Source organism: Cyanistes caeruleus, unplaced genomic scaffold (genome assembly GCF_971803275.1).
Source record: "Cyanistes caeruleus unplaced genomic scaffold, bCyaCae1.hap1.1 HAP1_SCAFFOLD_11, whole genome shotgun sequence".
In the NCBI taxonomy this organism is placed as follows: Eukaryota; Metazoa; Chordata; class Aves; order Passeriformes; family Paridae; genus Cyanistes; species Cyanistes caeruleus.
In genome coordinates, this window is record NW_028255883.1 from 3,608,222 (window position 1) to 3,621,644 (window position 13,423).

Sequence of the window (13,423 nt, forward strand, 5' to 3'; positions counted from 1 at the left end):
TTGTCACTTAATTATTTTTTCCGAGCAGCAGCAGAAAGTGGAGATGCCCAGAGGTATTTCCAGCTGCTGCTGATCCCAGCTGGAGCCCAGCCTGCTGCCCAGTCCCAGTGGGAACCTGAGCCCAGCCCGGGCAGCTCCCGCAGTGTCGGGAGCTCAGCGCACGCGGGGCAGGCCCAGAGCCCCGGGCACGGCCGCCCATTGCGGGGCAGCGGCACAGACGGAATGTCCTGCGGCCCAAACCTCCTGCTCCTCACACACAGCTCCCATCCTCCTCCCCCTCCTCCTCTCCTGGCATGGCACAAATTCCAGCTCCGAGGAGGCTTCCCAAGAGAGGCCTCAGGCTCCTGTTTCAGCCTGAGTGTCCCTGCAGAGGAACAGGGCACCTTTCAGGCACTTCCGCAAGCTCCAGGTTCTCATTTCCTGGGCAATCTGCCATGCAAACAGGCTTGCCAAAAAGAACAAAAGCAAAGGGAATGAATTGGGAATTATTAGGAAAAAATGACCCTTCTTAACAGACAAAGTTCACCAAGTCATTCCCTGCATTTATCCTTTTGGCCTTCTTTCATCTACTCAGTGGTCCAGCTTATCATGTTCTAGTGCTTATCAACAACTGATTGTGCTCTTGATTTATACCAGTGCAAGAGATGTAGAATCATCTACACTGAACACACAAACAAACTCCCTCTGTCAGCCCATTTTCATGTTCCAGATCACTTTCAAGTTGTCCATGGCGCTATTGGAATGATGAGCTCTCCACTGCTGGCTGGAGGCTCTGGAGATTCTTTCTCCACATTCAGCCAGGCTTGTATTCCCCAACAATTCCTCGTAGCTCATCATGTTTTCTATAGGTAGAAGAGTAACAATGAAAACCTTAGCAATGGCACAACTCCCCTGTCCACAAGGAAAAGCAAGAACAAGTTGTCAAGTTCTTCAGATAATTTGTCCTGCTTTGCTGCAAGAGTTGTGCTGCACGCACAGTGTGGGAAGCCAAGAGAAGCTGCAGCTGGGGGCACATCTTGAGACAGGAGCTGCACCTTGTTCTCCAGGACAGGTTTTTGGAAAGAAAAGACAGGACTGTGGAGAAGATTCTGGGAAAATTGAAACAGCTTTTTTAAGAAATGAAAATAAAACAAAAAGAAACGACCAGTATGTTTTTCTCTATTTTTCTCTATTTATTTTTATGTTTCCCTTTTCCATCTTGCACTGTTTCTCCATCCCATTCATTGCAAATGGATCTCACCTCTAAGATCTGAGACTTGGCAAGTTTTAGACATTGTAAAATACCATGAGCTACACCCAGTTTGCCTTCCCCTGGTTTTCTTGGAAAGCAATGCTGGAGACACAAGTGCAGTGCTTGGGTCAGGTACAAATTCTGCATTCAGGGAATGTGCTCGGACAGTGTCTGATGCTCAGCAGGGACAAGGCACAGCAGCAGCCAAGGGCATTGCTGTGCCCCTGTGCAGGAATCAAGACTCTGGCTCTTGGCTCAACACGGCAAAGTTCCCGTGTTTGGCCAGGCTCAGGGGCTGCCCGGGGAGCGCGGGGCTCGGCGCGGGGCCGAGCGGGCAACGGACAAACGGCCCCGGGGACAAACGGCCCCGGTGCTTCAGTTGCAGCGGCAGCAGCGGCAGCAGCAGCAGCAGCGGCAGCAGCAGCAGCGCAAAGAGAAAAAGCGAAAGAAGCGACATTATCGCCCCTCTTTATCTTCTCCTCTCCCTCTCCCACTGTTCCACCCTCTCTCCCGCAGTCCCTCACCCATTCCCGATCTCCCTTTCTCTGTGTTCCCCTCCTCTCCCAGTTTCCCTCTCCCCTTGCCCGCCCGGGACATGCCCCCGGCCCGCCCCTGGTCCCGGCCCCGGCCCCGGCGCCGGCCCCGGGCGTCCCGCCTCGCTCTCGCCTCCGCCCGGCTCTGGCCGAGCTGGCGCTGGCGCTTCTGGGCGGGCCTCAGTGCCTGGGGCTGGGGCGGTATCGCCGCCCTTTGGCTCCGCCTGCTCCGAGCCCTGCCCCGGCCCTGGCCCTGGTCCCGGCCCTTGCCCCGGCTCCTCCCGGGGCCCGCGGAGGACACAGGCGGTGCAGCCGTTGCCGCCGCCTCCGCTGCGGCTTCCCCGGCCCGAGCTCCGCCGCTCGGCAGCGCGGCCGCTGGCCCCGAGCCGCCGCTGTCGCGTTCCAAGGAGCGGACGCCTGCGGATGCTCGGCCCGGGGAGGTCGGGGAGCGCTCGGGGGCCGTTCCTGGCCCCGGGCCGAGCGCTGACGGCCGCGTCTCTTCCCCAGGGAAGGCGCAGGAGGCCCTGCAGCAGCGCTACAGGATCGGCTCGCTGCTGGGGCGCGGCGGCTTCGGCAGGGTTTTCTCGGCCACTCGGCTCTCGGATGGCGCCCCGGTGAGCAGAGGGGCCAGCGGCGGGCGGAGGAGGAGGAGAGGGCGGAGGAGGAGAAGGGGTCGGCGGAGGAGGATGGGGCTGGACACAGTAGGCGGCGAGCTGAATCCGCTGCTCCCTTTGGCTTGCAGGTGGCCATCAAAAAGGTGCCACGGAACCGCGTCCGGCACTGGGGCGAGCTGGTGAGTGAGCGGGGCCAGCGGCAGAAGCCGGGGCGTGCCGGGCGGGGATGAGCCGGGGCCCGGCAGGGTGGGAGCCACCAGGACACCTGGAGGGAGAGCGGGCGTGGGGCCAGCGGAGGGCACAGAGCATCCCGGGCTGGCTGAGGGCTCCCCGAGCCCTGGCACGGGCTCAGCCCCACTGACGGCACCGTGCTCCTCCCGCAGCCCGACGGCACCAGCGCACCACTGGAGATAGTGCTGCTGGACAAGGTGTCCACAGGCTTCTCCGGTGTGGTGCAGCTGCTGGATTGGTTTGAGCTCCCCAACACCATCGTGATGGTGCTGGAGCGCCCAGAGCGGTGTCAGGACCTGCGGCATTTCATTCGGGCACGGAGGTTCCTGTCAGAGGAAGAGGCGCGGGAGCTTTTCCGGCAGGTGCTGGAGGCCGTGCAGCACTGCACCAGCTGCGGGGTCCTGCACCGAGACATAAAACCGGAGAACATCCTGGTTGACCTGGACACCGGGCAGGCAAAATTAATTGACTTCGGCTGTGGCACCTACCTGCAGGACACAGCCTACACTCAGTTTGCAGGTGAGCCCACCCAGGGGTAGGCTCCCGGTCCCGGCATCTCCTGGCCCAACATCTCCTGGCCCAACATCTCAGTGCCCAACCAGGGTGTGGCAGCAGGGATTCCCCCAGGACTGGGGCTGGGGCAGCCAGCCTGACAAAATCCCCTGTGGGTGGGGGTAGCAGAGAGGGAGAGCCAGGACCTGTGCACCAGCTGGTTTGGTGTGCAGGTGAGAATGGGCTTGGACTGCTGTGCTTCCCTGCTTTGCCTTGGTTCATACTATTTTTTGGGCAATGCCAGCAGGGAGGATGTGGGTATGGTTTTTCCCCAGCACTGTGAGCGGGTTTTTCCTTTGTGTGTCATGGTCGGGCCTTGCCAGGGTTTCTGCTGCCCTCTTCCAGCACCAGTGCCTTCTTTTCCAACCCTGGGTTTGTACACAAGTCCCAGGTGCTGGCGAGAGGGCAGCAGGTCACCCCGTGTGCCACTGGGGCAGCCCCACATGCCCAGGGATGCTGGGCTCAGGCTCTGGGAGCAGCAGCATCCCCCTGATGAGCTCCATCCGTATTCCATAGGAACACGATCATACAGACCCCCGGAATGGACCAACTTCAGATGGTACTATGGCGAGGCAGCAACCGTCTGGACCCTGGGCATCCTGCTGCATGAGATGGTCTGCGGGAAGCACCCTTTCAGGAGGGGCTGGAACATCAGCTGGGCCCAGCTCCCGCTGCCACAACGGCTCTCCCAAGGTGGATCCTCATCTCTGGGCACGGGGGGAACACCATTGTTGGGAGATAGCAGCGGGCTCGTGAGCATCCCGCTCTGGCAGCTGCTGAGGAGGTGGCACATGTCCTGCTCTCCTCCAAAACAGAGAATTGATGGGAAAGTTCAGGCCCAGCTCTGGGCACATCCAGTGTGGCCTGGGCACGGGTATAGCGGGGCAAAGCAGACAGGAGCCTTCTCCAACTGACCAGTGGTTTGTGGTTTCTCTCCCCAGATTGCCAAGTTCTGATCAGGCGGTGTTTATCCCTGCACTACTTGGACAGGCCCTCATTAGAAGACCTGTTCTGTGATCCCTGGATGCAGGATATTCATCAGCCATAGAAGAAGGGAGAGAGCCACAGGCACAGTGATGCAGGGACCTGGTAAGTTACAGCTCCACACATACCCTGGCAATCAGAAGCAAAGAAACCCAGACTTCTTTGTCCTGCCTGTGTCACTGCACAGGGCTCATCGAGTGAGAACACGCAGCCCTTGTGCTGGAGCTGAGCTGCTCTGCCCAGCACTGGTGGCCACCATCTGAGCTGGTTTTGCTTGTCCTGGTTCAGTGACAGCCGGGCCCTGGGCAGAACCCTGACAGCCTGGTGTCACCCCAGGGAAGAAGGAGCCCCTGGAGAAGCTGCACCGGGTGGGGCTGCTCCTGCTGCTGGGGACATGGAGGACAACAGCAAGGATGACAACCTCTTCCTCGACCTGGCCAGTGGCAGCTGGCGATGATGGACTTTGATTCTGGCACCTTCTTGAAAGCCAGGCTCCACAGAGAATTTTCAGGTAAGTCCAGACCCAGGGGGATGCTCCCAGATTTGTGCATTGGCCGGGAACCAAAGGTTTCCCCTTTGCTGGAGTGGATGCAACTGATTCTTCAGTGGCTGCCCAGCTGGTTTTTGGCAGGGCTGGGGGTGTGGGCTGGGGTGGTTACGAAATGGGAGTGGGCTCCTGGTCCTGCCAACAGCCCCCAGCACCCACCGTGCCCCAGGCTGGGGCTGGGGCAGCCAGCCCAACACAAACAAACCCCCATGGCAGGAGCACAGGTGGGACTCCAGAACCTGAGCACGGCTGCTTTGCTGTGCAGGCAAGGAAGGGCTTGGGCTGCTCCACTCCCCTGCTTTGCTTTGGGATCACCGTGATTTTGGGGGACAGTGCAGGGGGGAAGGGAGAAAGCATGGGCTTCCCTCACCCGTGGGTGGGTTTTTCCCTAGAATGGAGGGGTTGGGCCTTCCTCAAACTCCTGACAGACATAAGATTTTTTACCTTTTTTCTTCTTTCCCCTTTTTGTCTGTAACCTATTTTCATTAATTTGTTGTTTGTTTTCCTAAAGGAAGAATTCTAGGTGGGGTCCAGTCTGGATCGGGAAGTGCTTGGTGTGGTGTGGATGGGCCGTGCCCTTGGAGAAGGCTGAGGACATCGTTTGGGACCAGCTTTTCTTCTGGCAGCAGATGGTGTGAGGTGGGTCCTCATCTCCTTGGCATGGGTGGGACAAGAGCTTTTGGGAGATGGCAGCGGGCACAGGAGCATCCCGCTCTGGGCAGCTGCTGAGGGGCTGGATCTGCCGTGGCTGGCTGCAGACTGGGCACGTGTCCTGCCCTCCTGCTCTGCTCCCAAAGGCAGCAGTGATGGGCAGCTTTGGGCTCAGCGCTGAGCACAGCCAGCATGGCCTGGGCACCGTGGCTGGCTGGGACAAGGGGACAGGAGCCTTGAGCTGACGGGCGGTTTCTGGTTTCTCTCCTTGCAGCCGGGCTCTGCGGATGCTGAGGCTGCTCTGGGCTCTGCCAGGGCTCTGCTGGGCTCAGCACCGGGCCGGGATCAGCCAAAGAAGAAACGGTGTGACCTGCAGCAAAGACTTGAGCATTTTGGCAATGCAGCTCAAGTCTGCAGAGTGTCCACCTCCAAAGGAAAACATGACACCCCCCCCAAAATTAAACTTGTTCCATAACTTCTGAAATTACATCAATCTGGAATGACCCCAAATGTCATTTTTCAGCTTTCTCAAGCTGTAGCTCAGCCCTTCTCTGAACAGTTCTCTCCCCCACCTGCCTTTTACTTCACAACTGCTCCCTCCTTTCCCCCAGTGATTTCCCAGCCCATCACAATCTCCATCACACTGCAGCCTTCCTTGATGCCCCTCACCACGAGGAAGGCCAAGCCCCAGGCTCAGGGACTCATCCTGTCACTGGCTGAAGAGCAGCAATGTCTGTGAGTGCCAGGGGCTCTTGGATGTCTCTGAATTCATGGACAGAAGGGTCTGTCTGTGCCAGGGGCTCTGGGATGTCTCTGAATCCATGGACAGAAGGGTCTGTCTGTGCCAGGGGCTCTTGGATGTCTTTCTATCCATGGACAGACGGTCTGTCCTTGCAAAGGTTTCCATAATATCTTTGTACCCATGAGTATGGAATGAACACAGAGGGTGAAAGTGTCAGTCACGTTGTTTGCACACTCCTTCCTTTCCATACAAGACACATCCATGCACACCCCCATGTATAGATATATTAAAAGGATAGGGATGGATAGAGATTTCCCACAGAGCTCTAACTTTGGCATAACTCACCTTGTAAGCCATGGCCAGGGGATTTTTTTCCCCAGCTCTGTGTGGGTAGGTGTCCAGGAACTGAAGGGAACAGCATTTAGAAGCAGTTTCAGGATTTCTAGGCAGGAAAGGGAGCTGACAACCATCCACATAACTCACCATATTCGTCAGGATGGGCTGCTGGTTCTTTAGGAATATGGCACAATGGAGACACAAGACTTGGGATAATCCCAGCTCTCTGTGGATCTGTGCAAAGGTGGAGCAGCAGAAACACCTTGTGTCTTCTTTGGGGACACAAGGTCCAAGGAGCTGGGCTGGTGGCAGAGCGTGACCTGGGCTGGTGGCAGGTGAAGTCCCATTTCATGACATCCTGGAGTGGCACAGGACAAAGCTCCAAGCACCCACAGCCCCACTGAGGAAGTCCTTGGAATGCTGCACATCCCATAGGAAAAGCTGCATTCACTCAGTCCATTGGGATTTATCATTTCCATTTGCAACGCTTTAGGTCCAAGTTTGAAACTGCAAAATTTTGACACTCAAGACACAGTCATGAAGAACATGTATTTCCTATTCCTTTAACTGCAGTGTAAAATATCTTAACATTGGAAAACATCCATCAAATCTGTAAAGGAAGGCAGCTAATGGATCCTTTCCACTAGCACATGTACAAACTAAGGAACTAAAATCAAAGCTGAGTTCTCTTTTTCAAAGGATCAGTTACCTCTTTCTTACTCCAGAGTTATAGAAGATTTTTCACTACACGTTTGCGAGTAATTTTTATCTTTCATGTTTTTTTCGTGTTTGTTTGTTTGTTTGTTTTTCTACAGAAAACATGTCCTGGAAAAGGCATGCCCTTTGCTCCTGGTTCCCGTGTGGAGCAGCTCCCTTCGCGCTGGCTGAGCTGCTCAGGCAGAGCCCGGCAGCTCCCCGCCCTGCAGGGCTGAGGCTTTTCCCCGTTGCTGGGCACAGACTGATGGAGCAGCAGTGCTGAACACGGGCACACGCAGAGGGAGCAGAGCAGCTGCCTTTGTCCACCTGGAGCTCCAAGGCCAAACTCTGAGCAGGCACGGCTGGAAGAGACTCGCAGGCTCCCTGTTGGCTCTGCTGCCCCACTTGTGCCTGGCCCAGCTCTGTGTGAGGCAGAGGAAGAACAAGGGGCAGCTCCCTCCCAGCCCCAGCCCAGGGACCCCTCCAGCCCCAGGCCTTGGGCCACTGTCAGCACCTGCTGCTCCAGCCACGGCTTCTGCTGGCACTGCCAGCAACAACCAAACTGGGGCTGGTCCCGAGGGAGCTGCAGCAGTGCCTGGATCTGATCCCTCAGTCTGGGGCAGCCCCCTGGGGGAACAGAGGGCACAGCAAGGGGGACAAAACCAGGCAGGGTCAGAGACTGGGAAGAGCCAGAGCTGGGAGCAGGAGCAGCTGCTTCACTGCACTCTTGGAGAAAGCTCTTGGCTGAGTCAAAGCGCTGAAAGGTGTGAAAGGCAGAGAGGAGGCCACACCAAACAATGCTCCTGTTTTCACACCCTTCTGTAATAAATGGCAATGATTCGTGCTAACTAAATTGTAACTGTTTGGAAAGTTATTATTAGGAGCAATCAAGGGAATTAGTGTTACAAGGCAGATGTACCCCCCTACAGATGTTACATGTTAAAGTTAAGGTACAGGATGTAGTTTTGAGATAAGAAATGTCCTAAGACAAAATCAACCTTGAGATGGATAAAGTTGGTATGACTTTAGGTATGAGGCCTGAAAATTACAAAATATAAGACTAATTAGTGGAGCGCAATGCTCACTTACATAACACTAGGCTTAGTACGCATGTGCAACCTGTGAGGTTATCCAGAGGACAATGAGGATGTGTGTAAGCCTTCAAGCAAAAGACCACCAAAAGAAGACTGAAGACCCCCTAGCAACAAGTGAAGCATGGACCATAGAAGAATAGTAATTTAAAAATTGGAAGTAGGGGGAAACTTGCAGGAAACATGAATGAATATGTAGAAGCGTACAGTATATAAGTTTAGTTTTAATTGCTTTTTTTGTACATGAGGTAGGGTGAGAAGCCCTCCCCATACTCCGGTCAGTTTTACTTATGCTTTAATCATACTTAATTACTGACAAACTATATATATATATATATATATATATATATATATATATATATATATATATATGTGTGTGTGTATATATATATATATATATACATACCTGAATATATTTACTAAATTGTACTCTTTCACTAAATTGTATTTCTTTTATACCAAAACTGGATTCAATGCACTAAATTCTATCCATTTTTTCTTTATTATTAAATTACTATTAACTCAATAGACCTAGTTGTCAAAATTCTAATTTCATTTAGAACACTAACAGAAATGAGCTACCAACAGAGCTTGTTTTGATCTACATCAAACTTTGAGAAATGTCCCTCCTCCTGACAGCGACTCCTCTGCAGCTGCTCTGGGAGATCTCCTGGGCCCAGCCCAGTAAAGGAGATTTCACTGGAGCTGAGGTGCTCGAGGGGGCCCATTTCAATGCTCTGCTGAAGCCCAAGGACATTGTGTTTCCCCAAGGAGCAATGTTCCTTTCTGGCACTCGCTGGCCCATGAGGGACAGGATTCACTTGCTGCTCCTGGGTGAGTTACAGCCACAGCGAGAGGGAGGAGCCCACCCATGGCTGCTGCTGGGTCCAGACATTGGGTGAGATAAAACTGTTCTAAATGAAATTGGAATTTGGACAACTTGGTCTCTTGAGTTAATAACAGTTTAATTAAAAATGAATACAATTTAGTAAGCTGAATAATAATTGGTATAAAAGAATACAATTTAGTAAAAGAATACAATTTAATAAAAAAATGCAATTTATATATGTAATTAACAAGTAATTCTCTATGATGAAAGCATAAGCAAAACTGACCGGGGTACGGAGGGGGCTTCCCACCCTGCCTCACATCGAAAACAAAGCACTTTAAGCTAAACTTATATACTGTATGCTTATACACATTCATTAATGTTTCCTGTAAGTCTCCTCCTATTTCTGATTTTTCTGACTTAACGCCACCTTTCTTCACAGCACATGCCTCACTTGTTGCTAAGGGGTCTTCAGTCTTCTTTTGGGGGTCTTTGGGCGAAGGCTTCTCCTCATCCTCATTGTCCTCTGGATAACCTTACAGGTTTGCGCATGCATACTAAGCGTTGTGTTATGTAAGTCTACTAATTAGTCTGATATTTACTGATTTTCAGGCCCTATGCCTAAAGTCATTCTAATTTTATTCATCTCAAGGCCGTTTTCAGCTTGGGACATCACTTCTCTTCTAAACTACATCCTGCACCTCAATTTTAACATGTAACATCTGCAAAACTGCATTGTAGCACTGATCCTTTTGATTGCTTCTAAATAACTTTCCAAATAGTTCCAATTTAGTTAGCACGATTCAATTCCATGTATTACAAAGCTGAGCCAGAGCTTCAGCATCTCTCCCAGAATCCCAGAATCACAGAATGCCTTGGCTTGGAAGAGACCTTCATGTTCATCTCGTTCCACCCCCTGCCATGGCAGGGACATCTTCCACTATCCCAGGCTGCTCCAAGCCCCTTCCAACCTGGCCTTGGACACTTCCAGGGATCCAGGGGCAGCCCCAGCTTCTCTGGGCAAGCTCTGATCTCTGCCCAGCTGAGCAGGGACAGGAGCCGAGGGAACGGCTGGAGCTGGGCCAGGGCAGGGCTGGGCTGCAGATCAGCAAAAGCTTCTTCCCCCACAGGGGGCTGGGGCACTGGCCAGGCTCCCCAGGGAATGGGCACGGCCCCGAGGCTGCCGCAGCTCCAGGAGCCTTTGGCCAGCGCTGCCAGGGATGCACAGGCTGCGATTGTTGGGGTGTCTGTGCAGGGCCGGGGGCTGCACTCCATGATCCCAATGGGTCCCAGATCCCAGCTCAGCCCCTTGTGCAGCTCTCACCCTTTGGCTCAGCCTTTGTGTCCCCTGGAGGCGCTGGCAGAGCTGATGGGGTGGGGCAGGAGCGGGACAGCCCCAGCGTTCCCCTGGCAGTGACACCACAGCCGGGCCAGCAGCCCCAGCGTTCCCCTGGCAGTGACACCACAGCCGGGCCAGCAGCCCCAGCGTTCCCCTGGCAGTGACACCACAGCTGGGACAGCAGCCCCAGCGTTCCCCTGGCAGTGACACCACAGCTGGGACAGCAGCCCCAGCGTTCCCTCCCTGGAGACGCTCCAAGGGAAGCGGCCAGAGCCACGTCCAGTCAGCGGAACTGAGCGGCCACTGAGCACCCCCGGCCTGGGCTGCTGTGGATTCCTCTGCACACAGCTCAGGGAAGGTCCCCTTGGCCACCCCGACAGTGCCACAGGCAAGTGTCACACCCAGTTACAGAGCTCTGCCCAGAGCTGACAGGGACAGTTAATTGGAAAAAACAAACAAGCACAGCGCCGGGAAGGTCCTGGTGCATCGAGCCTTTGCTGCAGCCAAGGAAAGCTCCTGCCTCAGGGTCACCTTTCCTGCTCAGCCAGAGCCCCGAGTGCCCCAGCAGCAGCAGCAGCAGCAGCAGCAGCAGGAGCAGCAGCAGAGAATGGCAGCATTGCCCCGGGCTGGCTCAGGAGGGGGAGATTTCCCCCTCGAGAGAGGCTCCTCTGCCAGGTTTTGCATTCAGGCACCTGCAGATCCCTCAGCTCTGGTTGCACAGCAGCTGGAAATGCAAGTGCAGGAGTTCTGTTCATGGCCAGCCCCAGCGGGTGACAGCAAGGCCAGGGCCCTGGCAGTGGGACATTTGCAGGGAGCGCCTGCTGCAAGCGCTGGGGGCTGGAAGTGTGTGCAGAAAACAGCCCGAGGGTCTCTGGCCCGAGGCAAAAGGAACAAAGCTTCAGTTCTGGCCTCCGCAGGGAGCACCAAAATGGTTCCTTTGCACGGCAAAGTTCCACTGGCGGGTGTTGTAGGGCCCCCTGAGGAGAGCTCAGGGTGTTCAAAGTGCCTCGGCCGGAGCAGCTTTTTGTCCCGCTCCGGGGCCATTGCCGCAGGCTCGGGGTCCCTGGGAAGGCAAATGAGGAGAGGGTGGAAGCGGTGCGTTTGTGGTTTTAGGGTTTGGATGTTTTTTTTGTGGGGGGAGATGTCCGGTTGTGATTTTGGTGTTTTTGTGGGGCTGGGGGAATGTGTTTTTGTGAGCTGTGCCCAGCGGTTTGCAGCCCCGCAGGTGCGGGGAGCGCTGGCGCAGCCCCGGCCTGGGCGGGGCGGCCCCGGGTGGGCTGTGGGAGCCGGGAGCGGCCGGGCAGGCCCAGAGCCGCCGCCTCGGGCCGGGAGCCCCCCGGGCAGAGCTCTGTGCTCGGGGCCGAGGCCCGGGCAGCGCTGGGCGGCCCGTGGGCTCCCGGCACAGGCGGGTCCGTGTGGCCGGGCCGGTGCCGTGTCCGCAGAGGGCTCCGAGGGGAGCGGTCCGGGCCGGCCGTGGCCGTGTGGGGCCTGGTGGGGCTCGGGGGGCCGGGCAGGGCAGAGGCTGAGGGAGAGCGGGACAAGCACTGGCACAGAGGCCCTGGGCTCGCCGTGCCCCCCTGGCCACGCAGCCGGGCTCGGGGGCCGCCTGGCTCAGAGGCAGCCCCGGCTGCGGGGGTCCCCGGGGGTCTCTGGGGAGGGGGCGGCAATGGGGGCTGCCGGAGCTCTGTGCCCGGGGCTGGGCGCGGCTGCCGAGGGAGCGGAGCATGCAGGCTCCCCCCGTGCTGGGGCTTGCTCTGCCCGCCTCAGGGGCTGCACTGTCAGCCCGGAGCCGCGTGGGGATGGCCCGGGACCAGCAGGGCTGGCAGGGAAAGCGGCAATGGGGGCAGCAGAAACGGGCAGTGCTGGGGGTGCTCCCAAAGCCTGCAGATGTTGGGAGCATGAACAAGGGGGCCCAGGGATACCCCAGGAGCCTGAAACAGGGAGCCCAGACAGTGCTGCCCGTCCAAAACTCCTGGGATGCCAGAGTGGTGAGGCCAGAGAAGGGGAGCCTCCTGGCTTGCCAGGAGCCCCAGCAGCCCAGAGAGGGGGTGTCGCCCTGAAAACTCAGCTTCTGAGCTTGCTAACGTAGTTTTCTAAGGACTTTCCCAGGACAGTAACTGTAAACATAGATATGTGTACATTCTTTCTGTTACACGTCTTGTGATGGGCATCTCTCATGGCCAGTGCAGGGGGAAAGTGTTATCCTGACCATCCAATCCCTGGCCGTGGTCACAAGCCTATAAATCCTGGGAGGAAAAATAAACTCTGCTCTTCTTTCATCACACCTTGACCTGTGTCCGCGTGATCTATTGATCCTCAGCGGTAACATCTGGTGGCCTCGCCGTGTCTTGCACGTGTGTTACAGGGTACTGTCTAGCCTGTGGCTATGGATGGTTTTGGGCTTTCTCTTACGGAGGGCCTGGTTCTGGAGATATGGCGTGCAGTGCATGATCAGAGAGGGACTGATGTGTCGTATGCTGACGTTCAGCAATTGTGTGAGTATGGCAGACTTGAGGGGTTTTTCCCTGTGGTTGAAGCAATTTTTTTGCAGTAGGCTTGGGAGGCTTTAGGCGATTCCCTGATCGAGGCTCTGCTGGTCGGTTATCAGCCCCGGGTGCTCCAGTTGCTGGGGATCTGGCAAAGGTGCGGCGGCATTCTGAGGTCGGGTCCCGAGGTCGGCTCTCCCGGGATCGCCGGGGCCCCCGGCGGGTTGAACGGAGCCGCCGCGGGACCGGTGGCCGTGACCCCACCTCAGCCGGCGCCCCGGCGGTGTAGGCCCGGGGCGGGGTTGGATCCCTGCCGTCAGGCTGTCAGGGGCGCCGCGGACCCGGGGGGTGTAGCCCCACCTGTTGTAGTGCATCTAAAAATCTTGGTACCTCCCAAGGGTAAAACTCACCTCTGGTTTGTGTAATGTTAGTTCCTACCTGAGAACCTTCTTTCCCCCCCCTTCCCATTGGCTGTGACCTCCCTGCATCCCCTAATCACCCCTGCCCCCTGGTATAAGAGATAAGACCCAGAGCATTTCGCTCTCTCTCTTGTCCCGGATG

The 13,423-nt window shown here is 56.2% G+C and overlaps 1 protein-coding gene across 1 annotated transcript; it reads left to right on the forward strand.

Moving 5' to 3' along the window:
* Positions 1-1,385: 1,385 nt before the first annotated feature.
* On the forward strand, positions 1,386-7,970 carry LOC147647339 (serine/threonine-protein kinase pim-1-like). The gene is made up of 9 exons (XM_086872227.1): positions 1,386-1,400; positions 1,518-2,378; positions 2,507-2,557; positions 2,762-3,128; positions 3,678-3,854; positions 4,103-4,250; positions 4,434-4,656; positions 5,204-5,331; positions 5,618-7,970. Exons 1-6 carry the CDS (start codon positions 1,386-1,388, stop codon positions 4,207-4,209), a joined length of 1,578 nt encoding a protein of 525 aa, XP_086728353.1. The 3' UTR covers positions 4,210-4,250; positions 4,434-4,656; positions 5,204-5,331; positions 5,618-7,970.
* Positions 7,971-13,423: the final 5,453 nt, after the last annotated feature.

Excerpts from the sequence above, each read along its gene's own strand:
- LOC147647339 (XM_086872227.1), top strand. Across the intron at positions 2,379-2,506 it reads GGCTCTCGGATGGCGCCCCG|GTGGCCATCAAAAAGGTGCC; the intron begins GTGAGCAGAGGG and ends TTTGGCTTGCAG. Across the intron at positions 2,558-2,761 it reads TCCGGCACTGGGGCGAGCTG|CCCGACGGCACCAGCGCACC; the intron begins GTGAGTGAGCGG and ends CTCCTCCCGCAG.